The 26,245-nt window shown below is 32.7% G+C and overlaps 2 protein-coding genes and 1 long non-coding RNA gene across 6 annotated transcripts in view; 1 reads left to right on the top strand and 2 right to left on the bottom strand.

Moving 5' to 3' along the window:
* Positions 1-26,245, bottom strand: part of LOC130641343 (uncharacterized) — a 75,803-nt gene that overhangs the window by 10,631 nt on the left and 38,927 nt on the right. The gene's annotated exons all lie outside the window — the stretch shown is intronic.
* LOC130641339 (oxysterol-binding protein 1-like) lies at positions 6,222-14,202 on the top strand. 2 transcript variants are annotated; one of them, XM_057448107.1, is made up of 16 exons: positions 6,222-6,274; positions 6,917-7,000; positions 7,607-7,749; positions 8,085-8,166; positions 8,560-8,608; positions 8,762-8,837; positions 9,079-9,163; positions 9,455-9,550; positions 9,663-9,788; positions 9,902-10,001; positions 10,101-10,184; positions 10,366-10,426; positions 10,635-10,684; positions 11,597-11,658; positions 12,201-12,295; positions 12,571-14,202. In XM_057448107.1, exons 2-16 carry the CDS (start codon positions 6,974-6,976, stop codon positions 12,683-12,685), a joined length of 1,251 nt encoding a protein of 416 aa, XP_057304090.1. In that variant the 5' UTR covers positions 6,222-6,274; positions 6,917-6,973; the 3' UTR covers positions 12,686-14,202. The 2 variants fall into 2 exon arrangements, with proteins under 2 accessions (XP_057304090.1, XP_057304089.1); XM_057448106.1 differs by lacking the exon at positions 6,222-6,274 and having other exon boundaries at positions 6,714-7,000.
* Positions 14,061-25,002, bottom strand: LOC130641337 (ras and EF-hand domain-containing protein-like). 3 transcript variants are annotated; one of them, XM_057448104.1, is made up of 3 exons: positions 24,164-25,002; positions 19,714-19,911; positions 14,061-17,893 (listed from the first exon to the last, which is right to left on the bottom strand). In XM_057448104.1, the coding sequence occupies exons 2-3, from the start codon at positions 19,893-19,895 to the stop codon at positions 16,681-16,683; spliced, it is 1,395 nt and encodes a 464-aa protein (XP_057304087.1). In that variant the 5' UTR covers positions 19,896-19,911; positions 24,164-25,002; the 3' UTR covers positions 14,061-16,680. The 3 variants fall into 3 exon arrangements, with proteins under 3 accessions (XP_057304087.1, XP_057304086.1, XP_057304088.1); XM_057448103.1 differs by lacking the exon at positions 24,164-25,002 and having other exon boundaries at positions 19,714-21,643; XM_057448105.1 differs by lacking the exon at positions 24,164-25,002 and having other exon boundaries at positions 19,830-21,625.

The raw sequence follows: 26,245 nt of genomic DNA, 5'->3' as shown, positions 1-26,245 counted from the left end.
TAATTCACTTACCTTTTCCAACCCCATGACGTTCAGGAAGGATGAAATGGTTCTGTAAAGAAACTTATAAAAAGAAAATTTACTGATTGGTATGCAAGCCAGATCACCCTAGCCATGGAAGAGGATAAAGGAGCTGGAAACAATACATTACCTAAGCTATTCAACATAAAGCCGCTACTCCCAAAATAGCTGATTAAAACGTACAATGACATGACATAAGACAAGAGTGGAAAGGTGTGCTTAAAGAATTGGAGGTGTCTGGAATCAAGGCAGCAGTTGGACAAGGTCTGTCAAAGTTACCATGGCTTGATCCGTTCAGCAACATCGATCCGATGGTGGAAAATGATACAGACCATAAATGCAGGTGTGATTCCAGAAGCCTCAAAATATGCAAGCGAATGTGAATGTGACGAAGGATTGAAAATAATTCTGATTGCGAGGAGTGGGTTGATGAAAACCTATTTTTGATGAGGAGAAAGATTTGTAAACTTATATTTTACTTATATTTTAATATGATTGCAGTCGATGTCTTAAAAATCCATAGAACAATCATCTCTCTTTTTCTTCCCGAGTTTGTTTGATTTAGCAATAAAACCCCAATGTAGAGGTTTCGTTATTTGCGAAACATTTATATGTACTTTTTTCTTTCTTCGTGACTCTTGTTACAAAATTTGTTGTTCTAGCGCAATTTGTGTCAGGGGAAAATTGTAGTTTTTAACAACCGAATGGCAAAAACTTCAATAGTAGAGAGTGGAATAAGAATGCCCTGGGTGCCAAAATTTACAATAATTAATACTTACAGGGGGACATAATATTTTTGTAATAGGCTGGAGTTAGTCCGTTAAAATATGAATAATTGAGCCCACCTTCACCACTTCCCCTTTATTTGAAACTGTGTCGTTTGGGGCCTACGAAACTTTCATTTGGTTTCAAAGTTTACCTAAGAGAAGACATCTAGAGACCAGAGAGTGCATCTTGAGAGATCTCAGAGCTTTTTTCCGTTTTCTCTGATGCGTGGGAACGAGATTGGGGCGCTAGTTCAAAATGGCGCTAATTTTATCACAGTAACTTCGGGGCGGTATTCAGCGGGGGTCATTTTTGTGTCATCAAAATCAGTGCTACCAAACCAACAGGAACTAGTAGTTAGCTAGCTAGCTATATATTATTTATTTATAAATGAAAAAATATAGCTTAAATCATGTAAATATGATATAAAGTGGTTATGATGTGTCAAAAGGTATAAATGTGTTAAATGTAAATGTCTTTCATGTTAAGGGTCATGCTTTACTGATTTCTTCTTTTCAGAAAGGACAGACAGGACAGGAATGGAACTGACAACAAAACTGTCAGATCTAGCTAGCTAAATTGACATCTTTTAGTCATTTTTAAAAAGAATGATCAAAATCAGTAGCAAGGTGCAATATAACTGTAATTCTTGATGAGGTTGAAAGTTCACAAAAGCTCTGTATAGCGTTGTATAGCTAGCTAGCTTAAACCTTATAGCTAGTTAGCTAGCTAATGTGTGCAGCTAATGTGTGCATCCTGACAGTCAAGAAAAGAAGGACCACATAGAACATTGGCTATTCACTTGACTTTATATATAAACTTTACAATTCTACCTGTTAAAAGCATTCTATATATGTAGTATTTAGTCAGATTGCTACGATATTTAGACAAGCAATGTAATGTCTTCGTTCATTTTAAAGAATAACTAGCAATTGTAGCAAATGCTTTGTTGAATATGTTTTTGAAAGGTTTTATAGTAAAATTGCTCCATTCACTTTAATTACTTTAATTAATTGTCCGGGTTCCTTAGTAAAAACACATCATAGTAGTAGAGAACATTGTATTATGAAATAAATTTATACAACATCCTTTGCATTGGAACACAATTTTATATTTAAGGCATGGATCAGGATGCCAGGCAATAGGATTAAATAATAGCAGGCAGGACAGATACCTATGCAGATACAGAAACAGTAATAACCCCAGCATATGCACTTAAATGGTATGAGACACTCACAATGACATGTACATTTTGGATGCACTCCGTTGTGAGTGTTTCCCATGACATATCTCATTATTTTCTTCATTATAACGCACTTTAATAGTATAACACACTAACAATGACATGTATATCTAGGCCGCACTCCATTGTGAGTGTCTCCCACGTCATCATAATGCACTTCAATAGTGTGACAAGCTGAAATGTCTACCATGGCATTTCATCATCATTTCATCATAATGCACTTCAATGGTATGACACACTCACAATGACATGTACATCTTGGCTGCACTCCAATTGTAAATATCTCCCACAGCATTACTTCCTCACATCTCATTATTTTCTTCTATTCTTTAATATAAATAATAATAATCTCTATAATAATACGGAGCTTCTGTGTGTGACTTTTGCAAAGTGGATAAAATTTCTTTGATTAAGTCTATAAAACATCGCTTATAAATTTGTTTTGTAAATTAGCAAACTTTGACGTTAGAGCAATATTGACGTCAAAGGAAAGAATAATAAGATTAGTGAAGCTACTGCATTGCACTTTTAAATTTAAGGCTAAATAACTTGGAAACGAGTGGAAATAACTGACGTCATCTCCTGCGTGGTTAACTAGGGACTACCTGGGACCAATTTGGGTAAGTTTTCCAAACCCGGGTCACCAAATCCGTTTCGGAATGGACGGGTTAATGATGTCATAAAAAACCTTTAAACCCTAATATCTCTGCATCCGTTTGTCACAAGTACACGATCCTATATATTTTCTTGATCAGCGTTTCAAGATCTATACGATAAAGGCAACAGGCATACACATTTCTAAAAAAAAATGTTGTGTTCTGACATGTCTCTGCTGACGTCATCAAAATTTAAATGACGGTTGTTTTTCTCTGTTATCCTGCCTAAGTGGATTTTTCCACGGGCCTTATCGACTAGTATTATAAATTAATAATAGCATACTGTAATAATATCAAGTAATGATATAATCAACAGGCCACACACGCATATCTGTCCAAATTTTTGGCTGACTTAGGAAGACTGGCATCCCGAAATCATCCCCAAATTTGGCACAGGCATAACACAGGAAAATCTAAGTATTTTGGTGAGAAAAACTATGTTTCCATATAATCCACAATGATATGCACATTAGAGCAACACAACTACACAATGTTAATTGTTATAAATGTTATACAAAACGTATATCCCACAACTTGGGCACGTCTTTTAGGGTAGTCATGTTTAAACACCAATTCTTAAAAACTCTGTCTGGGAGATGTATATATCAATGGCAAAAACTACTGGACCATCTGTCCTATAATATTAATTGCTGAATCTGGTATACTACAGGACGTGGCTGATGACGCCCCACCAATTCTGAAACTATGTGTACAGGTATTTATAGGCCTGTCCTAATAAGTGAGGCATCTTAAATCAGGTAGGCAAGGCAAGTCTCCTATTCTGTATTGGCCAATATTGTTTCAAGTAAAGCTTCCTTTATAAGATGATCCTAAGAACATTAGTAAGTACAAGGCAACCAAGACATTACTGCAGTCACCGCAATTAACATGAGCTAAATGTTCATTTAGCTCCATTTAATGGACTTCTTCTATCATTGGTAATGTTATTTATATTTTTTGGTCTGTGTGTATATTGCACATATCCATATTCATGCATATATTTGTTCTAGACAAAAACCACTGTTATATACCGCAACAATGATACCATTTTTTTTACAACAGAACATATACACAATTAAATTAATGATGCTAGTCGATGAATACAGGTCTTGTTTTGATCTAAAAAAAATTTCTGCAAGGTCTCTCAACCATATATCACAATCACAACATTACACCACGCCACAATTTATTTATTCTTATTCTCTGATATTCCCACTTCTAGTACTTAAATGTACGTGCTAAAAATTTTTAGCTATAGACATAAATTTATTGAGTGTTTGCCATAACCTACGTTTTAAAATTTTTAGCTGCAAGGTAACGGTGTTATAACAATTTCAAATGCATTAGCTAGCGTAACTATTCATGTTATTTTAATGTCTAAATTATATGATTTCACTTTTCTTGCCATCTTCTATTAGCGTCCCAATAACGGGCTGAGATTACATAGTAGATGTAACATCAGGCAACTAATATCAACTGTATATATTGTCTTCTTGTTGCCCTCCATACCAAAATTATTATAAATGCATAATTTCTAAATCTTTTTTATGACATTGTCATCCAGTCGATTTTAAAATCGAGTTGGCCTAGTTTTGAAAAATTGACTTTTGGTCCCAGGTGGCTCATGCAGGAGTTGACAGCAAGTTAGCCTCAAACTTATAAATGCAATTTAATGGTTTCACTATATTACCGTTGACGTTAAGCTTTGTAAAGTTGTCTAAGTTTAGTAAATCACAAAACTGTGATAGGTGTTTTTAAAGGAAATCCAGTTTACCAAAGTCACATACACACAGACATGGTTTTGTGTTACATTAAAGTAGTTTTCAAGGACTTTAAGTTTGGCTTTAATTGTTTAATATTGTGAATAGAACTGTGTAATTTTTTGAAATTTGTTAGCCTGGGGTCTCAAGCTATTTAAGCCCAAAGTGGTATCACAGTAAGTGATATCATGACAGTGTCGATTGGACTTCCTGCTCAGTAAATTCTAATTTTTAGTAATTTTTCAAGGATTAAACAAACACATTCTAAACAAACAAAGCAAGGAAATGCTAAAAAATAGACTGTATATAATGTTTCTGTGGTTGTCTGAGTTAACTTGTCATCTTCAACGCAAGAACCTTCTTATGTGCTTGTTTGCATTTTATTCTAATTTGTAAGCATATTTTATTCAGCATATTCTGAGCATATTCTGTGGAAGTTAAAAAAAGAACTGGAAAAAGTGATTACTATTAGAAGATTACAGACAAAATTCTTAAAAGAAAGCAGTTATGAATGGGAAAGCTTTTTTGCCAAAATCTGTTTAGTCACAAACAAATTTTAAGCTCATCTAATCAGGAGAAATGTTATTCATGGCTGTGAAAACTAACACAGTATCATTTTTGATAAGTACATTATTCAAAGAATGTTTCTTTTTGCAAGCAAGTTATGGAGGAATTTTAAGGCAAATCGTCAAAAGCTTGATAGACACATTTCTTTCCGAGCCGATAGGTTAGAGAATTTTTACACTGCAGTATGTGATCCTATAAATAATGTTAAAATTTACACAAAGAATTTATTTTGGCATATGGATGCAATATTAATGACATCATCAAAATACATCTTAAAAAGTATTACCACTCTGTTCAGTCTGTCACTACACAGTCATACCATACAGAGCTACAACTGTGGAAACGTACCCTAGAATAAGCATACTTGTCCAAAACATATTGTCTCCATAATCAAATGGAATTTCCAGAGGAAATTTAATTAGATAATAAAATTGTAATTATACGCGCTTTTTAAAAAAACATTCTGCTTTTGAAAGTTCATTGGTAATATAGCATTTTCAATTTATGGCACAAAATAAAAGGTATGTTTGTTGTAAATTCATTCAAAGAATTTCCACAAGTTTTTTCATATTTTTGATGTTTTCATTTAAATATTTCTTCTTAATTTTGATGCAGGTATTCACAGAACTTAAGCTATTGCCATCTTGTGATCTTGTGATCTGCTACATATGGAGCTATATTCAATTCTGGTTTGGTATTTTAAAGGTTGATGTTTATTTAATCAAAATAAAAAAAGATTAAATGAAAATATTAATTTTTAAAATTACCCCAAGCTGTTTTAAGAATAAAATTCTAAATCTATTTGGGAATTTATTGTCTTTTAGCTTTTGCTTAACTTTTTTCAAGAAAAAACATAAACAATAATTTACTAAAGGCAAACGTGTTTTGTGTTTTGATGTATATTTCGACAAAACTGTCTTGGTGACAAATTAGTTCTTTCTAACCTTTATCACATGTGTGTTCATACCTATTATGAAAAATGTTAGTTGTCTTGTAATTACAATCTATTATTTCTGCTATCTAAGCACTTTTAAGACATTTAAGGAAATAAATGATTCATATGCAATCTTTTGATCTGTATTGATTAAGTAAACCATTTCTTTAATTTTAAACTTCCTTTATTGTTTTAAGAATTTTTGATTACTATTGTGTTCATGCTTTGTGTGAAAATGTTATAACAAGTTAGAATAAATTCATACATACATATGATGGGAAAGATTTTAAGCTTTGCATGAAATTTTTAATTTTTCAGACATAGAAAGGTGTGTAAAAATTTTGTTATTTGAGATAAATGTGAAATTTCATATTTAATGTTATTTTATGTGTTCATGTGTTAATATTTTGTGATTTATTTGTTTTGTTGACTATTTTCTTTGTATGTTAGTTTTTTTATGAAGCCTTTGTTTTTTGTTGCTTTGTTGGAGAAGACCATGATATCGTTTGAAACTTTTATTACCGTGTAATGGAATATTAAAGTTATGAAGACAAACCGTGTAGTGAAGATTTTTTCACTTCCTTGTTTAAATATGTATTAACACAGTATGTCTGTATATTTATGTCTGCAACTGTACACGTTTTTTTAAGCTACGGATCAAATGAACACTTAAAATAGATTTTACTTTCTTTTGAATCTCTAGCACATCACTGTTAATGTTTTTATTTGTTAATGTTTTATTGAAAAGTTTTATATAAAGTATATACACACAATGTTGTTGAAGCTTTTTAGTCTTATGAGAATTTATAAAGAAAACATTATAAAAAATAGACATTAAGCGTCATAAATCAAAACACCAAAGGTTAAACAGAAAGTTATTTTTTTCAAGAGAATTAATTGACTTTGGACTTTCTTCACGTGGTTAGCTGCTGTGGTCTTTGATATCGTTATTATTATTCTGTTCTTTCAGGGAAAGAATAAAAATATATACAAAATTAAAAGTAAGATTTTCAGCATAATATAAAAAATGAAGAAAGATTCTAATTCAAAAGAGGTGAGCCAAATGTTTGTTTCATTCTTTTGTATTGATTTTTTGTTATGTATATATTATATTTTTTAAAAATAAGAAATGCTCGCACTTGTAGAAACTTCACAGTTTATTTTTATATTTAGTTTTAATAACTTTGATTAAGGGAATAATATGAAAGCAGATTTTTACATTCCCATTGCAAAATTAAGGATGGAATAAATCTAGGAGTCCAGATTTTGTTTTGTTTTTGATTTTAAAAATTTACATTGTAGAGAAGTAGAAAAATACTTTTTCATCAATATATAATTTGCATATTTCTAATTAAACAGAGCGAAACAGTATTTTTTATTTTTGCCAGTTATGTTTGTAAAATAAAAAATCTTTTTGCAGTGAAATCGTAATTATATTCGTCATTCAGTTTGCCTTGTGGCATTTCATATAGCGAACAATGACATGTACTTGAAGGAAAGAAACTAGAGGGTAGTGACAGAAAACATTTCCCTGGAAAGTTTTAAAATTAGAACAATTAAAATAAAGGAAACAATGATAATATGCACACCCTGTCTTGATTCAATTTCTTAATTAAAATAGTTAAAGTAAGGTTGTTGATTGTGTTTACTGCTTGTATAGAAAACTGATATGGTTGATTTATTTGATGATTTTGGAAAAACAGATGATTTGCAGTTACTGAAGAAAAGGGGAATAAACTTTCCTAAGGAATGGCGGAAAGTTTTACCATCAACTAGAGATAAATACAATTTCAGTTTAATTGCGTATGTCTTTTTTTATTTTAATTTTAAAGGATGATGTTATTTTTGTTCTGTTTTTTTTATGTGGAACTATTTTCGTCATCTGAAAGTAGGAAACTTTCAAAAATTCAAATTTCAAGGCCCCTCTTGAGAAATTTTAAACAAAAGGCATTGTGTACAGACATTTCGTGACAAAAGCATTTTTTAAAGCCAGCTCAATAACACACTGATCTTGGGTTTTATGTAAACATATACACATGTTATTTTAGCTTTGGTAAGCAGGTTTTTGGCTTGGCTAATCAGCCAACATTATCTTTATATTTTAATGTAATTTCTTAATATACTATTTTTATTCATAGGTTCCTGCGAACTACGATTGGAAAAGATTTAACCAAGGTTCCCATGCCAGTGTGTTTTAATGAACCAATATCTTTCTTGCAAGTATGTTATAATAATTATAGAACAAAAGTCCCATAAAAATCAACCTGAGAAAAAAGTGCTGAGTGCATAAATATTTTACACAGATACTGTTTAATTACCACTTGTCTGTTGTTGATGTTTTTTGTTTAAGATTGCTTTATTTCCAGTTTTTATAGATTCCATTATCAGACAATTCATTTTCTTTCATGTTCGCAAAATATTACCAACATGAAATTGGCCACCTGCTTGCTCTGTTAACATGTGCGCAATTGCTGAGTGCCAAATGTGAATTAGAAAGCTTTATCCATACATAGTTAAATTGTGTAAATTATTTTGTTGACAAAAAATACATTATTTTCTCTATGTTAGTCTCATGAGACATTTGTCAAACCTACAGGTTATTCTTATGTTTAGAGGTTAACCGAAGACGTTGAATATGCTGACTTGCTGAATAAAGCAGCAGGTACGTAATTTCTTAATTTACTAAAATTCCTGTTTTTACTTCACAGAACTTTCACCGAAATGGTAACAGATATTATTAGGTGTGTCTGCAGTCTAAGTTTAATTTTATAAATATCTTTAAAATTCTCCCTGTAAAATCAAACCTGCATTTTAGATTGCACATGCACTGTAGAAAGACTGGCTTATATTGCTGCTTTTGCTTCATCCAATTATGCAAATGTACCTGGAAGGTAAGAGTTTGCAATACTTTATCCTGGATTTACAACTATGTTTCTGAAGAAGCTTAGACAGTGTACAGGTTTATTTCCTAACTTGAATTGTTTAATTACCGGATTCAAGTTTTGCAGTAGGTATTATCTTAAGGTTTCTAAAAGAGTTAGAATTTAATGAAAGTACTTGAAGCACAGTACTAGAGAAAGTGCATGAATTTTACCTCATTCATAGTGAAGACACTGTTATTATTGTGTTTAGGTTCTGGAAACCATTTAACCCTTTGTTGGGTGAAACTTTCGAATTCCATCACAAAGAGCATAATTATTCAGTCATCGCTGAACAGGTTTGTGTATACGTGATGAAATATCTGAAATATTTTTGTATAGATTTTGAAATACAGTGCACATCTACTAGTCCAAGTATTTTTCATGAGGAACAAATTTCTTGCTGCTTTCTCTATTTTTTACTGCTTAATTTGAAAATGCTTATTATTCGAACGTATTTTAAAATGTTCGTGTTTGAATCAGCTGATGGGTACACACTTAGATGTTTCTCACTTCAAGCTCTTTGTATATAAATGAAATAGAATTGTTAGTTCAAATTTCCAAAGCATATCGTTTTTAACTGATTGCAGGTGTCTCATCATCCACCAATTAGTGTGATTCATGTCGAGTCTGATAAATGGGTGTTCTGGCAAGAATACAAATTAGATACAAAATTTCGAGGGATGGTAAGTCAATATTGTGTTATAGTTTTCGGCGTGGTCTTTTCTGTGCGAGGTGTGTTTCTTTCCCCATGCAAGCAGATTTTGGTAGCTAAGCATTTCTCTATTTTATCTACAGTATGTGAAGGTATGTCCTACTGGTAATGTCCATTTAAAGATGAAATCAGACAATGTACACTACTCGTGGAAGAAACCAAGTACAACTATTCACAACATTGTGTTTGGAACCCTTTGGGTTGATCATGTATGTATATATATTATTCTATGAAATTTTTAAAATTTTGCAAATGTGTCTTGCGATACTACGAAATTTTATCCCCCCAAATCACTGAATCACGTTTTTTCTTTCACATGTAGGATGGTTCTGTCGAAATTACGAGCAAACAGACGAAAGAAACAGCTGTAATACACTTTCGACCGCATAAAAAAGTTTCGAAGGATTTTTTGAAACTGTCAGGTGAGTCTGTTTTTTACTTATCGTATTTTCCTATGACCCCTATTTCTTAACATAAGATCAAGTTTTTTTAAAATCACTGTGTTTTTTTTTTGCTTGCAGGCTCTGTTTCTGATAAAAACGGAGAAGTACAATATCACCTAGAAGGAGGTTGGATGGAAAACTTACACGCTGAGGCTGTTGAAGGTACGCGAGACTTATATTACGCATATGAGGTATCAGATAGGTCTCAAATTCTGATTCTTTGGTGATATTCTTTTTTTTTTAAAGTGCTCTAGCTTTTCGATAGTATTTACGGTTTTAACGAGCAGGTACGAATCATAAGCACTGCTTTCAGTGATTTACGAGATTCTGGTTTCTTACTCAGGTACTGGAAGGGAATCGCTGCACATGTGGGAAGCAATGGCAAAACCAGAAGATAGTCAAAAGTAAGAGAGAATTTTGATAGTTTTATGATTAGTTGTTGCTAAGTAAAGTTCCTTCTTGTGGTTGTGCGTAGCTAGCTTTGATCCGAGTATATGCAAATTTTTTTTTTAAATAATTAACCTAACGAAGTCATCACTATCTTTATCTATGCGTTGCATTTCCTGTGCAATTTTTTTGTACACTTTAGATAATCTTTTCGTTTTCCTTTAGAATGTTTGGTCTTACATCATTTGCAATCCATCTTAATGAAAAGATTGATGGTACGAAGTTTGTTTTACGGTTGAGAATTGTCTGTTGTAGTTTTGTCGTAGTTTTTTCACAACCATTTGAACATGCGTCAAATAAATATATCAGTACACTCAGTCTTATTTAACAAATATTTGTGGTCAAACTCTTATAGACAACATCCCACGCTATACATTTTATCTTTCACAGGCCGCATTGTGAAAATTAAGGCCTTTTTGTGTTCGACTAAAAGGAGCCAAAATATAATATTAATTGAAAAGCGTATACCTTATGGGTAAAAAAGTCGGTTAAAAATGACTACATTTTTGTCAATTATTTACTGATAATAAAATTAAAGGGACTACAAAACGGTTCAATAAGCTCAATCATTCGCATTTACCGAATAATGGTTTGTGATAAACAAACCACTCAAAAGGTCAAGGTGCAAGAAAGTATACACAATTTAGAACCACGTTGACGTCTAGACAACATGTTATATGATATTTAAGATAATTTAAGTTGTTGTTTGTCCTCCGTGGTTATAAACTTTTCCACCGCCATTAGCTCGACTTTCCTGTAAGTCGAAAACCAACAGCCGTTTCGTAGACCCCTTAATATTTTTTACGAACCAACCATTCGTGATGACAAAGTTTTACTGTTATTTGCCTTTCCTTCTTTTTCGATGCATTAAAAACAAAATGCTCAATCGGGGATAAAAAGGTTAGTATTTTCGGTTTACATCATTCTTAAAAATTAGTCCGTAAAAAGTGACTAAATTTAGGTTTAAAAATATTTTACTAACCTTTTTTTACCGATTGTTTTAGCGAATATATGATTGAGTAGGCTTCACATCTGAAGCACTTTGTACTGGGTATTTCCTACGGACAAATGTGGGTTTTTTCTTTATGCAGAAAGATACTTATTATTTTTTTGTCTTATTTTTCCAGATATAAAATGTCCAACAGATTCCAGATTTCGTCCAGACCAAAGACTTCTAGAAGAAGGTTTTGTAAGTATCTTGATTAGATCTATATTATGTGATCCGAAAGCTGTTGTTGTAGCGTAGGTGTGATGGAAAACATAAAGTCACGTCGCTTCAAATTTCGTGCAACTGTTTTTAAAGGACACCCTTTTTAAAAATTTAATATATTCGTAGACTATGATATCACACTGAAGGAGCATGGTACTAGCTTCAGTAAATGTACCAATTGCACCTACCCTGTATACTTGAATTTATTTTCGTATGTATGACCTAGGCAGGTCACGTGGTTTTAAGGATTTAAAGGACGTACAAGGCACTCACATGTCAATTAGGTCTTTAGTATAAACTGTCTATGAAAAATTTGCAATATTTATCCTAGTGTTCAGACCTGCGCGATATGAGACTCAGTGATGAGCAATGACATTATAAATGTTAATTTCAGCATGATTTTGGTTCTTAAAAGTGCTGAAGCTCTTGTCTTTTCGTTAAAGCTTGGAAGAAGAAATGCGTATTCTTTCCTCCAAGGTTAAAGCTGTAGTACGAGCTGTGATATATTTATTTTGTTGCAGGTTGATGAAGCTAGCGATGAAAAATATCGTTTAGAAGAAAAACAGCGCGCAGGTAGAAAAAAACGGGAACAGAACAAAGAGATTTGGAGGCCACGGTCAGTTAAACTTGTGTTTAATTTACTAATTTCAATTTAAGGCTTGTTTCTATTTTATTTCTTTTTCTGGTATAGCGCAAAAAGCTCATGGGCTCTTAAGCCATCTCCAATTTTTTTAAAGTTAAATTCAGTTGTTTATTTTTCCATTCGCGAATATAAAAGGACGTGTAAAATACTATTTAGCCAACTTTTTGATTTTTTGTCATCGCGAAAGGCTTAAAATAGTCATCTGCGTCTTTCATATATATAGTTAACTCCACTTTCAATGTTTTTAGCTGGTTCACGCTGCACAAGGATGAAGATACGGGTGTCGTATCACATGTTTACAAAGGAGGGTACTGGGAAGCCAAATTGGAAAATAACTTTACCGAATCTCCAGATATATTTTAATATTTATTACAAAACTATTTATAAATAAAATTCATATTTTTATAGTCTGACGACGTGTTCAGAGAATTAAATAAAAAATGAAATAAATTTTAATGAGGGGAGCAGTGCTTAGTCTCGTAGTCTTTGCATCACACGCATGCGCATCACACGCATGCATGTAGCTGGTGATTCCGTGACATTTAAAAGCACACTGTATCGTTTTGTTGATGTTTTTTTGTTTTGTTAAGGTATGTTTATATTATGCTATTTTGTAGCTAGTTGTATTCAGTTTTATGAAGCTGTTACGGATGGAGCTACTGGGAGGGTATTAGTTTTTATAAAAATTATTTCTGCAAGCAAATAATTTCGCGAATTTGAAAATTTTTGCTCAACTTAAGTACAGTGTTTTGTTTTGTCAAGTTTATATTGGGAAAATATTTGTCGAATTCCTTTAATTTTTTTCGATCTTTGTTTTATTCGCTTTTTTTAAAAATTACTCTTTGCGAAATGATTTCGCGAAAATTAGTCTCATTGGGGTAGTGACTTTGCCATTCTTATTCAAGGTATAACTTTGTTAAATACTTAATAACGTTTAAAATTGTATATTAACGTGGTTTGCGGCTAGGGAGTTTAAAGGCTTTTAGTAGATTATATCAGCCATTTTGTTTTGGAAACATCTTAAACAATCCAAAAAATCCACAGTTGTTTTTGCGTAACATCTTTATAAAATTCACAACAATCCGAAAACCCAAGCAAACGAGAGATGAACCAAAGAAGTACCCAATATCTTTCATCCGTGATAACACTCGATTCGAATAAAATAATTTATTTTGGTAGATAGAAAAAATATTAAAAGTATTTTTCAAATGTCTCGCAGGTTGTATTTTTCGGTAATTCTAGTAAATAGTCGAATAGTAATATGTGACGTATTTATATATATATATATGTAGTATCATTTAACGCCATTTTCTTGGCGTTGTTTTTCAATTTTTTTATGGTCAAATTCTTATAGACAAACGCCCTTTTACACATTCAATAAAACTAGAGATAATAAGCGGTATTACTAAAATGGTAACCTGTGCTGTGGAGCAGCTCTATTATTATTATTGTTACTAGTCGTTAGTCCGTGGAAAAATCCACGGGTTAGCCCGTCCTTTAAATTTACACGTGGCAACAAAGTGGATAAAAATATATCGCATTTGATATTCGTGTTTCCGTAACATCATTTTCTAACTCAGGGGGGGGGGGGGTCTGCGCGGAGACAGACAGACGGAATACGGCTATTATCATAGAGATTTTTTTCTGCATTCGTGTTTGTCGTAGTTTTATTAAGATTCGTTTTAATTCACGCAAATAAATTTGAAAATTTGAAGACATTAAATTCATGCGATTTGTAAATTTTGGAAGTGTTGTGCTATGGGGGCTCATAGTTACTTTGTTTTGTTTTATGAAAACACGGGGGTAAGCATTATGTTTGTATAATATTTCATGTTTTTTCAGTGTTTATTTCTTATAAATATAATCAAATTGTTGTCTCATATATTTTTCTTTTTGCAGCTGTACTCAAGTTTACAATTTTATCTGTAAACAATATTTGATATTCTCAGTGAAAAGTAACAAAATTTTGGCTCGATGATTAACATTTTGGAAGGTCAAAATGTTTAAACGATTAATTATTTTTACCTAATTCATTCTTTTTTAATTCTTTCTTTGCCATTTTTTTAGTGCGTTGAGAACCAAAAAATGCATCAAAAATAAGAAGTTGTGCATTTTCAGTTTTGATATTGGTGCATTCTTAAACTTTGTCAATTTTTGGATTGAAATTATTCTTATTTCGTTCTTATACTTATTATATTGTAGATGTGTATGAAGTGATTCGAAGCAACCTCGTTCCCTGAAAAGCCTAACAAGTCCTGGAGAATATAATTTTATTTCCTTATAGCCATAACTACCTCAAATAGATCGATTTTTGCGACTTTTGAAAAAAATGTTTGAGATCGCCACTCTCAAAAATTAACCTTCACAAAATATTTTGAAAAACAAACGACAGACCGATTTGCGATACTAAACGCTTAAATGAGGCTTGAAATAAGGCAGGAAATGGTGCTATGATTTCTATACATACCCTACCGAGGTAATATCCAACATTGGACCGATAACATATAGCATCGTCACAACTTCGTTCCTTGTCTACCCGTTGTACCAGTTCAAGCGATAATCAAATCGCTTTAAAGTTTGCCGATTTTGAAGCTAATGTATATGAAGTGGGGATAGGTCTGCATACAAGCTTAACCAAAATGGTACTATGACAACCTCGATGCCAGGGCCTGTAGCGCTGTAATATCAAAAATGCTACAGGACCTGGGATCAAGGTTGGCACTATGAAGCAGAATTGCTATTAACATTGGAGATGGTTTATTTGAATCGTGTATTTTCGTGTATTGTAGCAAAATAAAACTTCAGCCTTCAGTAGGTAGATGTTTTGAAAAAAAATTGGAAAGTGTTTTAAAGATATTTGTAGACAAAAGCAACATACCGTTACAAAGTTACTTTTCTTCTTTCAACATTGCGTTGCCTTAACATAAGATGCCACACGGCTTCCTTTGCCAAAAAAGCATTAATCAGGAAAAAATTTCGAAAGAACTCTTCGCAAGGTCAAAAAATCATAAATTTTTTATTAATTTTCGCGAAAAGGCATTTTAAAAACATTTGCGAGACAAATGTTCGTGAATTTCAGTAAATCGCATACATTTTTTTTTTAACTAAATAAAAAATAAAGTACCAGGGTCAGTTATCTCAAGAAAGAGAGGGAAATTTGAAAACGAAATGATTAAAAATACTATATAAAAAAGAGAAAATTTGATCTGAAATTATCTTCGCGTAAAAATATTTTAAAAAAAATCTAATGCACCTTGTGTCTAGGCATGCTCGACCCAAGCGCCTTGTGGGTACTATAACATTTAAAAAGCACAGCGTTGTTGAAAAGAAAATAGTCCTGAGGACGATGTTGGTCTCTAGGTGATTTCTACGCACATACTTCAGTCAACAACCCGCTTACAAAAACATATCTTTAACACGACCTACTTCTTTGTAAAAAACTCAAACGTTTTACGACAGACTTCGCAACTTAATGATGTGCCATCATATGAAAATATAGAAAATAATTTGGCCTAATTCCATGCTGTACGGGGTACTTGACTGCAAGGAGGGGAGGGGGTGGGGGGGTCCGTTTGTACAATCCGTGCTGTTTAGGTGATACTGGTCGTTAATCGGCCCGTCGCATAGTTTAATTTCGTGCGTGGTTTAGCATAAATCGGTTTTAGCTGGCAGAAAAAAATATACGGCTTTTATTATAGAGAACATAGAGGTCATTCGATACTTTATTTGGATATACTTGACTTTTCTGTATTGTATAAATTCATCTATGTATAAATTTTATAAATTAACTTTAATTAAGAAAGAAACATAAAAAACAAGTAAAAATCTCATCAATTGAAAGACACCAAATGCTACCAAAGCATGTTTGTGTGCACGAGGCGAAAAAGTCGGAAGTATATCACAAGCAAAAAATTTATGAAAACTAATCTGGATAGACAGTCTTTGCGATCATTTGTCGTGACTTCTTGCAAGATCGGAATGTAAGATCAAAGATCAGAATATAAAAAAATAAAACAGGAAAATGGAAGAGTACTTTTCGTTTTTATACAACTAACAACACGCACACGTACACGCGTAACAATCACGCACACAATAATCACGGAACAATAATCACGGAAAAATAATTACGCGCACGTGTAACGATCACACAGACATAAAAATCACGCACACGAAAAAACCATGCAAAAAAAGCGACAACACAATTTAATAAAAAAAGCAGAAAAAATATTGAATTAAAAACTAATGACAAAAAATCAATCTATTGACAAATAGTCGAACTCAGAGATTTGCTATAAACTTTCATACATAAAAAAACACTGCGAAGGAGAAAGATACAGCTAAACATTGATAATACACGCTCACAACAATTTGTCAACCTCGTGTAGAACCGATTTGGCTATGATTTGTACCATTGCATCCAGAACTCTCTCCCCAGTCTTCGCAGAAACTGAATAAGAATCAAACTGCAACAACTCGTCGTCCATGTAACTTATCGTCGCCATTTTTTGATGCAAGTCTATTTTATTAAATAACAAACTTACCCGCGGTTCGTACAGTAAACGCTCAATCTCTTTAATCCACGGCATAGTAACTGTAGTGAAGGATGGAGAGGTGACGTCACAGACAATAACAAAAGAGGTTGCGTCCTTGTAAACTATGTGGGAAAGTTCCGAAAACCTTTCGGAGCCGGCAATATCCCACAGGTGGAGAGAGATATCTAAGTGGTTGTTAAATTCTCTAGGAAATATGTGTAATGAGCTGTGTCCAAGATCGGCGCCTAAGGTCGCCATGTAGTACTCAGTGAAACGGTCGTACAAGATTCGGTGAAATATACTCGTTTTACCAACGTTCGGTGGGCCGACTAATACAACTTTAACCGTGAACTTCAGTTTAGCTCGTTGTTGTGGTCGTAAAGGACTGGTACCTAGCACGCTTTTACGCGACAGAGCGCTATGTGAGCTCGGTGAAAAACACCAGTCATTACCATCATGATAGTTCGTAAAGTTCGTCAAGATCTTCTTTAAATCGCGCAACTCGGACTCTGAGAATTCGTCTAGCTTTGACTTCCCGTCGCAATTTCCTTGCTGTTGTGGCGACGAAACACCGTCTATAGGAGCGCTCTCATCGTCCCGAAAAAAGGACGCGTCGGTCGGTATCCTGCGCCTATGTTTATACCAAATCGATTCGACAGTTCCATGACACGAAGAATATCGAGCTCTACGCACGCATCGCACGATAAATACAAGTAAAACCAATACTGTAAAAGCTACACAAACAACTAAAACGACTATTTTCTCATGTTGATTTTTGCCACCACTGAAGTGTGTTGAAATATGCGGCAAGTGGCCGTACAAAAATAAAATTAAAAACACCAACGAGGCGAGCAAGACTACAACGTAAATTAAATCGCAACAAAACGTGCTCGACGTCTCGTAAGAGCTACTCGATGCATACATGCTTGTTTGGTTACTTGTACTGCCATGACTGACCTCAACTTGCTTTACTTCATCGTCAATGTCATCGTCATCACAATCCACGTGATGGCTTTCTTTCATCGTTTTAACACGCAAACTAAGTAAACAAAAAAACATAAACAAAATGTGGTTGCTAATGCCAACAGCAATAAACATTAAGGAGAATAACATTTTTTGATCGATAGGTCAGCGCTTGTGCAAAGGTTGATTTACACAAAGACATTTGCGCGAATTAACAGGCAACTTTTTTTAATTCGTTAATACGTAACAAGGGAGATAAATAGCATAATTCATGTTTAAAACCTAACATGTCAGAAATGTAAAACCTACATGATTGTAAACAAATAGTTCTGGCAACAATATGGCAACCCCGCTTGCTGCACAACTTATCATATTGACTGACAAAAGTGAACAGTGTTTTGATATATTTTTGTTACACAGCTAAGTTTAAAGGTGAATTAGGATGTATTTTAACGGAACAGCTAAATTATAATAATTAACATGTCATTTTAATGTTTTTAATGTTGTATTTCGAGGTATTAAATTTTAAGATTAATTACAAAAAAGTTATTTGGATATTTCATAAGATCTCTTAACCATTCTGCAAGATATATACAGGTGTAATATTTATATAGCTCTCAAATAATGCGTAAAAAGAGTTGCACACAAGCCCCCTTCCCCCACAATCTATAAAAGTTCTTCAGAAAATATGCTGCCTTCACAGATCACTACAAATACTATTTTTTTGTTGCAAACACGCATAATGCAAGTTCCAGCATCGTAAACGATCCAGAACTTTAACCCACATAAGGCAATGCACCGAAGATTGGATCGTGTCAATTTATAATTGGATCCTAACTATTGTTGTGAGCATGACTTACCATGTTCCTATACACACTGGGTGTAACAGTAGTTATAAAATGCTGACATTCAGTAAACAACTAAAACAGTAAATCCTGAAATCCAGGTTAAAGCTGAAATACACTACATTTTTTAATGAATGTTCATTGAAAATGAAAAATTATGTTTATTTTTTTAGTATTAATGAGCATTTTTTATTCTGTTTCCAATAGAATTCAATGTTTTGGTGCAAAGACTAATCAAATGCAAAATTAAGGTTTTGTATGTGTATCAAAAATCAAGCAGTAAAACATTACTTTAAAACCTGGTGGAAATAAGTGTGGCAGGGTCAAACATGTTTTTGCTTTCCATAAATCTATTTCAAAAATTAATTCAAGTAGTCACCAAAACATGCAGCAATGTTAAAAGCAGTTATTAACTGGCGCAAGTTGGCAAGTTTTAATCATAAAATAGGTTTTAGAAGTAACACAAACAAAACTGGGAAGCAATCACATGACTAGGACGTTTCATCTAATTCACTTTTTCTCAACAGTTCGGAAATACTGACAGGGCAGGCCTGGAAATTTGGAGGAAATGATCATTTTGTTTCCGCGACGTTTCCACGAATCATTAAAAACGGTAACGATAAATCGTTTACCTTGGACAATATTTCAAATTATAATAATTTTTATATTATAAAACATATTATTTATATTATAATATTTTACTACTATGGAGTAGGTCTTGTCACTAACTAGGGCAATTATGAAATGGTTCTCCACGTATTTATCGGTTTAAAGTTAATCGTTACCGTCGTTAAAGTATCATTTCCCCACGGTCTACTTCGCGAAAACAAAAAACGTTTTGGCGTTTCCGTCAGCTTTAAGTCATGGCAACGATGAATCGTTTCCCTAAACTCCAAAAATTTCCAGGCCTGCCAGGTTCATTGGCATTTTGTGACATTCTTTATTCTTATTGGGGTTGTATTAATAAGAAAAAAATTGAAACGGGGGGGGGGAGAAATAAAGCATTTTTGGGTGTATTTTTTACTGAATTTATTACATGTATGTTTATCACCTGGCGGTTACTAAAATGTTACTATGGAGCATGAGTCCTAGGGATAAAATAAACTCCAGTTGAATGACATGAACATTAATTTTCCTAGTCTGGTTACTTGTACTGCCATGACTGACATCAACTTGCTTTACTTCTTCGTCAATGTCATCGTCATCACAATCCACATGATGGCTCTCTTTCATCGTTTTAACACGCAAACTAAGTAAACAAACAAACATAAACAAAATGTGGTTGCTAATGCCAACAGCAATAAACATTAAGGAGAATAACATTTTTTGATCGATAGGTCAGCGCTTGTGCAAAGGTTGATTTACACAAAGACATTTGCGCGAATTAACAGGCAACTTTTTTTAATTCGTTAATACGTAACAAGGGAGATAAATAGCATAATTCATGTTTAAAACCTAACATGTCAGAAATGTAAAACCTACATGATTGTAAACAAATAGTTCTGGCAACAATATGGCAACCCCGCTTGCTGCACAACTTATCATATTGACTGACAAAAGTGAACAGTGTTTTGATATATTTTTGTTACACAGCTAAGTTTAAAGGTGAATTAGGATGTATTTTAACGGAACAGCTAAATTATAATAATTAACATGTCATTTTAATGTTTTTAATGTTGTATTTCGAGGTATTAAATTTTAAGATTAATTACAAAAAAGTTATTTGGATATTTCATAAGATCTCTTAACCATTCTGCAAGATATATACAGGTGTAATATTTATATAGCTCTCAAATAATGCGTAAAAAGAGTTGCACACAAGCCCCCTTCCCCCACAATCTATAAAAGTTCTTCAGAAAATATGCTGCCTTCACAGATCACTACAAATACTATTTTTTTGTTGCAAACACGCATAATGCAAGTTCCAGCATCGTAAACGATCCAGAACTTTAACCCACATAAGGCAATGCACCGAAGATTGGATCGTGTCAATTTATAATTGGATCCTAACTATTGTTGTGAGCATGACTTACCATGTTCCTATACACACTGGGTGTAACAGTAGTTATAAAATGCTGACATTCAGTAAACAACTAAAACAGTAAATCCTGAAATCCAGGTTAAAGCTGAAATACACTACATTTTTTAATGAATGTTCATTGAAAATGAAAAATTATGTTTATTTTTTTAGTATTAATGAGCATTTTTTATTCTGTTTCCAATAGAATTCAATGTTTTGGTGCAAAGACTAATCAAATGCAAAATTAAGGTTTTGTATGTGTATCAAAAATCAAGCAGTAAAACATTACTTTAAAACCTGGTGGAAATAAGTGTGGCAGGGTCAAACATGTTTTTGCTTTCCATAAATCTATTTCAAAAATTAATTCAAGTAGTCACCAAAACATGCAGCAATGTTAAAAGCAGTTATTAACTGGCGCAAGTTGGCAAGTTTTAATCATAAAATAGGTTTTAGAAGTAACACAAACAAAACTGGGAAGCAATCACATGACTAGGACGTTTCATCTAATTCACTTTTTCTCAACAGTTCGGAAATACTGACAGGGCAGGCCTGGAAATTTGGAGGAAATGATCATTTTGTTTCCGCGACGTTTCCACGAATCATTAAAAACGGTAACGATAAATCGTTTACCTTGGACAATATTTCAAATTATAATAATTTTTATATTATAAAACATATTATTTATATTATAATATTTTACTACTATGGAGTAGGTCTTGTCACTAACTAGGGCAATTATGAAATGGTTCTCCACGTATTTATCGGTTTAAAGTTAATCGTTACCGTCGTTAAAGTATCATTTCCCCACGGTCTACTTCACGAAAACAAAAAACGTTTTGGCGTTTCCGTCAGCTTTAAGTCATGGCAACGATGAATCGTTTCCCTAAACTCCAAAAATTTCCAGGCCTGCCAGGTTCATTGGCATTTTGTGACATTCTTTATTCTTATTGGGGTTGTATTAATAAGAAAAAAATTGAAATGGGGGGGGGGGGAGAAATAAAGCATTTTTGGGTGTATTTTTTACTGAATTTATTACATGTATGTTTATCACCTGGCGGTTACTAAAATGTTACTATGGAGCATGAGTCCTAGGGATAAAATAAACTCCAGTTGAATGACATGAACATTAATTTTCCTAGAAAAATGGATCTTTTTACCTTTTTTTACCTTTTGTACAAATGTGAAATTAATTTTTTTTCTATTTACTGAAAAAATTCTGACAATTAGGTTTGTTAATTATATTATAGGCATGAATGACATCATTTCTGATCCTACTGACATCATCAAATTATTTTATTACCTGAAAATTGTTTGCATTAGGGCGTGAGTATACCAGTATAAAAGTATTTTTTTTTTAAAAAAAAAAAAATTTTCAGTGATTAGACAGAAAAATATCTGGGCTTTAAAATGGTGCAAAAATATTTTTAAAAAAATGTTCTTAGGATAGATTATCATCCCAAAAAAAATTTTTTTCAAAAATTACTTTTTTGTTATGCGATAAAGATATAATATTTGTTCACACGTCTTGTGTATTAATTTTTACTACTCAATTATGTTCAAGGTTATAAATGATAGCCGACTCAAAAGGGAAATGATTTTCGTATGTAGTTAAAAGGTTCTTTTGAGTTTTTCTCCTATTTCCCATAAGGATATTTCTTTTTTCTTTTTAGTCTTCCGAAGTTGAATATAATTTAATGTGAAAAACATGGCAAAACCAGTTTATAAATTAACAGCGAATATAAATGTCCTATCGTTAAAAGCTTTTATATAATCAAAAAAAGAAGAAAATCTAAAACAAAAATATTTGACTCGCCAGCTAAAAGAAGATAAAAGCAAAAGGGTTTCTACTGCCGATCGCCAAGCTAGCACTAGTCGAAAAGATTTTTGTTTCTAGAGTTTGTTTTTGTTTTACCCATGCTCAACTGTGTATAATTGCGAATGTTAGCAAACACAACAGAAGATGTGAAAAAAAAACCTGTTAACAAAAGTCGTTACCGTTGTGATCAATTATTATTCAGAATTATAAGATTTCTGTAAGAAACTTAAAAGCTCTTTTTCACATTCTTAAATTTTTAATATCACTTACATTTTAAATCTCTTACAAAACTATCAAGGGTGTGGGGTGGAGAGCACGCTTAGAGTGGAGAGGAATGTTTGATCTAAAAACTTTTTTATTTATCTCTTGAGAATAAGTCGAATGCGAGTTATGATGAGTTTTCTGACAATTAGAGGTTAAAAAGTATGGATAAAAAATTTAATACTAAATAATTATAAAAGTAAAAAATATTAGGAAAAAATTAAAAAAGCATTTTTAGATCAATGCCTTGTGATTACAAAAAAGCAAACAGCAAACTTGAGAAATTAGTAGTTTTGTAAAAGAGATTGCATTTGTAGGAGAGGGGTTATTTTTTTTAATAATTTTTATACCATTATATAGGTTATCATAAAAGGCTTTCTAAAAATATATACATTAATAAATCAAAATAAAGTATTGGTGAATTAAAAGCATTTTAAAATGTCACACCTTTTTTGTATATTCACGCCTTAAGGCTTTCTCTTATAAGCCTTTATTATCACCTAAAAATAAGTAGTTCTAGATTTATGGCCTGCACGCACTTTAGCCCCCCCCCTCCTCCACCCCCCTTAATGATACAGACTAAAAAAAGCCCTGTGCAATAGGGTAAGATGTTATTTGTTTAATTTTTAGTAGTAATCTCATTTAATTTTTAGTAGTAAGCTCATTAGCTCTGGCATTTGCATGGCAGGAACTTACAGTATCTTAAGTTACGATAAGAGTTAAGATAGAGCCAGTATCTATGCAATGTTTTGTTTTTATGTTGAGAACAATGGACACTATACACATACATTGTGGTAGGTTGAAAATATAAAGAACAGCTTCTCAAAAAAAAATTTGTGAAACAACAACCTAAATTGGCTATGAATTTTATTTTACACACACCTTGATGGGCAAGAAAAAAAGAACCACATATGCGAAATTGGCTATTTACACTTATTTAAAGATTTTTGGGAATCTTGTGACTAAAAATATACTGGGATTATTCTTATCTCATCTATTATCTTGTTGGCATAAGGCCGTGATCAAAAATATGTTGTGTTCACGTCCTCCGACCGCCTCACTTTTGGTAATAAAAACCTGAGTCGGTAGGTCGGAAAAAAACCAGGAAAAAATTTCTCGAGATAGTTTTCACAAAGAAAATTTTTTTCGCCAGAACTAATTTATGCAAAATTGACAAAAACTCACAAAAATTAATCTCCTGCGGCTACTGACACTTTACAGGGCGGAGAAAAATGGTCTACAAATGATGTCAAGTGGCGCTATACTGTCTTGGCCCTGGGAATGAATTTGCTTGCTCCAATCTGAAAATCCCGGGAAAAAATACGCCCGACCAACTCATTTTTGTGGAGTCTTCAGGACGCAAACACAACATATTTTTGATGGTGGCCTAAAAGCAAACTTTACCAATTTTACCATCAGTGATTTCAAATCTTTGTAGTCTGTTGTTATATTTTTTGCTTGAAATGCATATTCGTACACATGTCCATTGTTCTTGATGAAAAATCAAAACATTACATCATACTAGTTTTATTCTGATTATCCTTTATTCCAGCAATTATATTTTATCATTCAATCTATAATGTCATAATTTCTGAGGTAATAAAATATATTTCCGGCTGAATGCTCTTTCTTTTATAAGAATATGTTTTGTGCAGGAGACCATGGTTCAATTCCCTTTAGCAGCGATATGGGCAATTGAATGTTATGATAGCCCCAACCAAGCCATGCAAGGGAAATTGGGGAGATGGGTGTGGCCGTTTAATGTTGCAGGGAGTTGCCTAGTAGAGCGTGGACCCTAATTGGGTCTGGGAAACTGAAAATGAGCATGACCATTAGGCTGGAGATTCAGGTTTAAAACAATTAGACTATTGTTTAGAACAATAGAGAAATAAGAAAGAATATATGTATATATATAGCAGAACAGCTAAAAAATACTGTATTCTCAAATATTTTACATTATAAGATATACAGCATGTGGTGTTACGGCTAATGATATAGCTATATAGCTAGCTACACAGATAGCTAGTTAGCTACTAGTTAGCTAAAGCAAAATGCTACAAAGAAAATACGTAACGCATAGCTAATTAGCAAAGTTTTAAGTCCATATCTCGAAAACCAATAAAGACTTGTTAAAAAAATAAAGATATTAGGACATATCTTTTTTTCACAAACTTGTTTATTGCAACTATATTATGCCATAAAAGTTGCAACACTTGTTCTTTAAACGGAATAAAACGGGTAAGTGGGGGAAGCACTTCATGGAAGGATCCATATAGTCTGTGAATATGTCGTATACTTGAACCTCTAACACAACCTCACCTTTACCCGACATTGTCGTATTCCTTCCCTCACGACAGCTCAACTGCATCCGACACGCGACGTTAAATAATTTATCAACGTCGTGATGTTGTTAATACATACTACTGCCTAATGTAATATCTTTGTAATATACAGTAATACACTGTAGTACTTAGTAATATGCCGTATTGTATACTGTAGTACTTAGTAATATGCCGTATTACTTTGTAGTAACCAGTAATACACTGTAATACCTTGTAGTATTCAGTAATACACTGTAATACCTTGTAGTATTCAGTAATACACTGTAATACTTTGTAGTATTCAGTAATACACTGTAATACCTTGTAGTATTCGGTAATACACTGTAATACCTTGTAGTATTCAGTAATACACTGTAATACCTTGTAGTATTCGGTAATACACTGTAATACCTTGTAGTACACTGAAATACCTTGTAATATTCGGTAGTATACTGTAATACCTTGTAGTATTTAGTAATACACTGTAATACCTTGTAGTATTCAGTAATACACTGTAATACTTTGTAGTATTCAGTAATACACTGTAATACCTTGTAGTATTCGGTAATATACTGTAATACCTTGTAGTACACTGTAATACCTTGTAATATTCGGTAGTATACTGTAATACCTTGTAGTATTTAGTAATACACTGTAATACCTTGTAGTACACTGTAATACCTTGTAATATTCGGTAGTATACTGTAATACCTTGTAGTACACTGTAATACCTTGTAATATTCGGTAGTATACTGTAATACCTTGTAGTATTCGGTAATACACTGTAATACCTTGTAGTACTCAGTAATACACTGTAATACCTTGTAATATTCGGTAGTATACTGTAATACCTTGTAGTATTTAGTAATACACTGTAATACCTTGTAGTATTCAGTAATACACTGTAATACCTTGTAGTATTCAGTAATACACTGTAATACCTTGTAGTATTCGGTAATATACTGTAATATCCTGTAGTATTCAGTAATACCTTGTAGTATTCAGTAATACACTGTAATACCTTGTAATATTCGGTAGTATACTGTAATACCTTGTAGTATTTAGTAATACACTGTAATACCTTGTAGTATTCAGTAATACACTGTAATACCTTGTAGTATTCAGTAATACACTGTAATACCTTGTAGTATTCGGTAATATACTG

The sequence above is a fragment of the Hydractinia symbiolongicarpus genome, chromosome 4 (genome assembly GCF_029227915.1).
Source record: "Hydractinia symbiolongicarpus strain clone_291-10 chromosome 4, HSymV2.1, whole genome shotgun sequence".
NCBI classification, from domain to species: Eukaryota; Metazoa; Cnidaria; class Hydrozoa; order Anthoathecata; family Hydractiniidae; genus Hydractinia; species Hydractinia symbiolongicarpus.
This window is presented reverse-complemented; position numbering and strand designations above follow the sequence as displayed.

Coding starts and splice junctions, on each gene's coding strand:
- LOC130641339 (XM_057448107.1), top strand. CDS start 6,974: ATGAAGAAAGATTCTAATTCAAAAGAG. Junction 11,659..12,200: donor GACTTCTAGAAGAAGGTTTT/GTAAGTATCTTG, acceptor ATTTTGTTGCAG/GTTGATGAAGCTAGCGATGA. Junction 12,296..12,570: donor AAAGAGATTTGGAGGCCACG/GTCAGTTAAACT, acceptor CAATGTTTTTAG/CTGGTTCACGCTGCACAAGG.
- LOC130641337 (XM_057448103.1), bottom strand. CDS start 19,985: ATGTTATTCTCCTTAATGTTTATTGCTGTTGGCATTAGCAACCACATT. Junction 17,894..19,713: donor AACATTTTAGTAACCGCCAG/GTGATAAACATA, acceptor TTGTTTACTTAG/TTTGCGTGTTAAAACGATGA.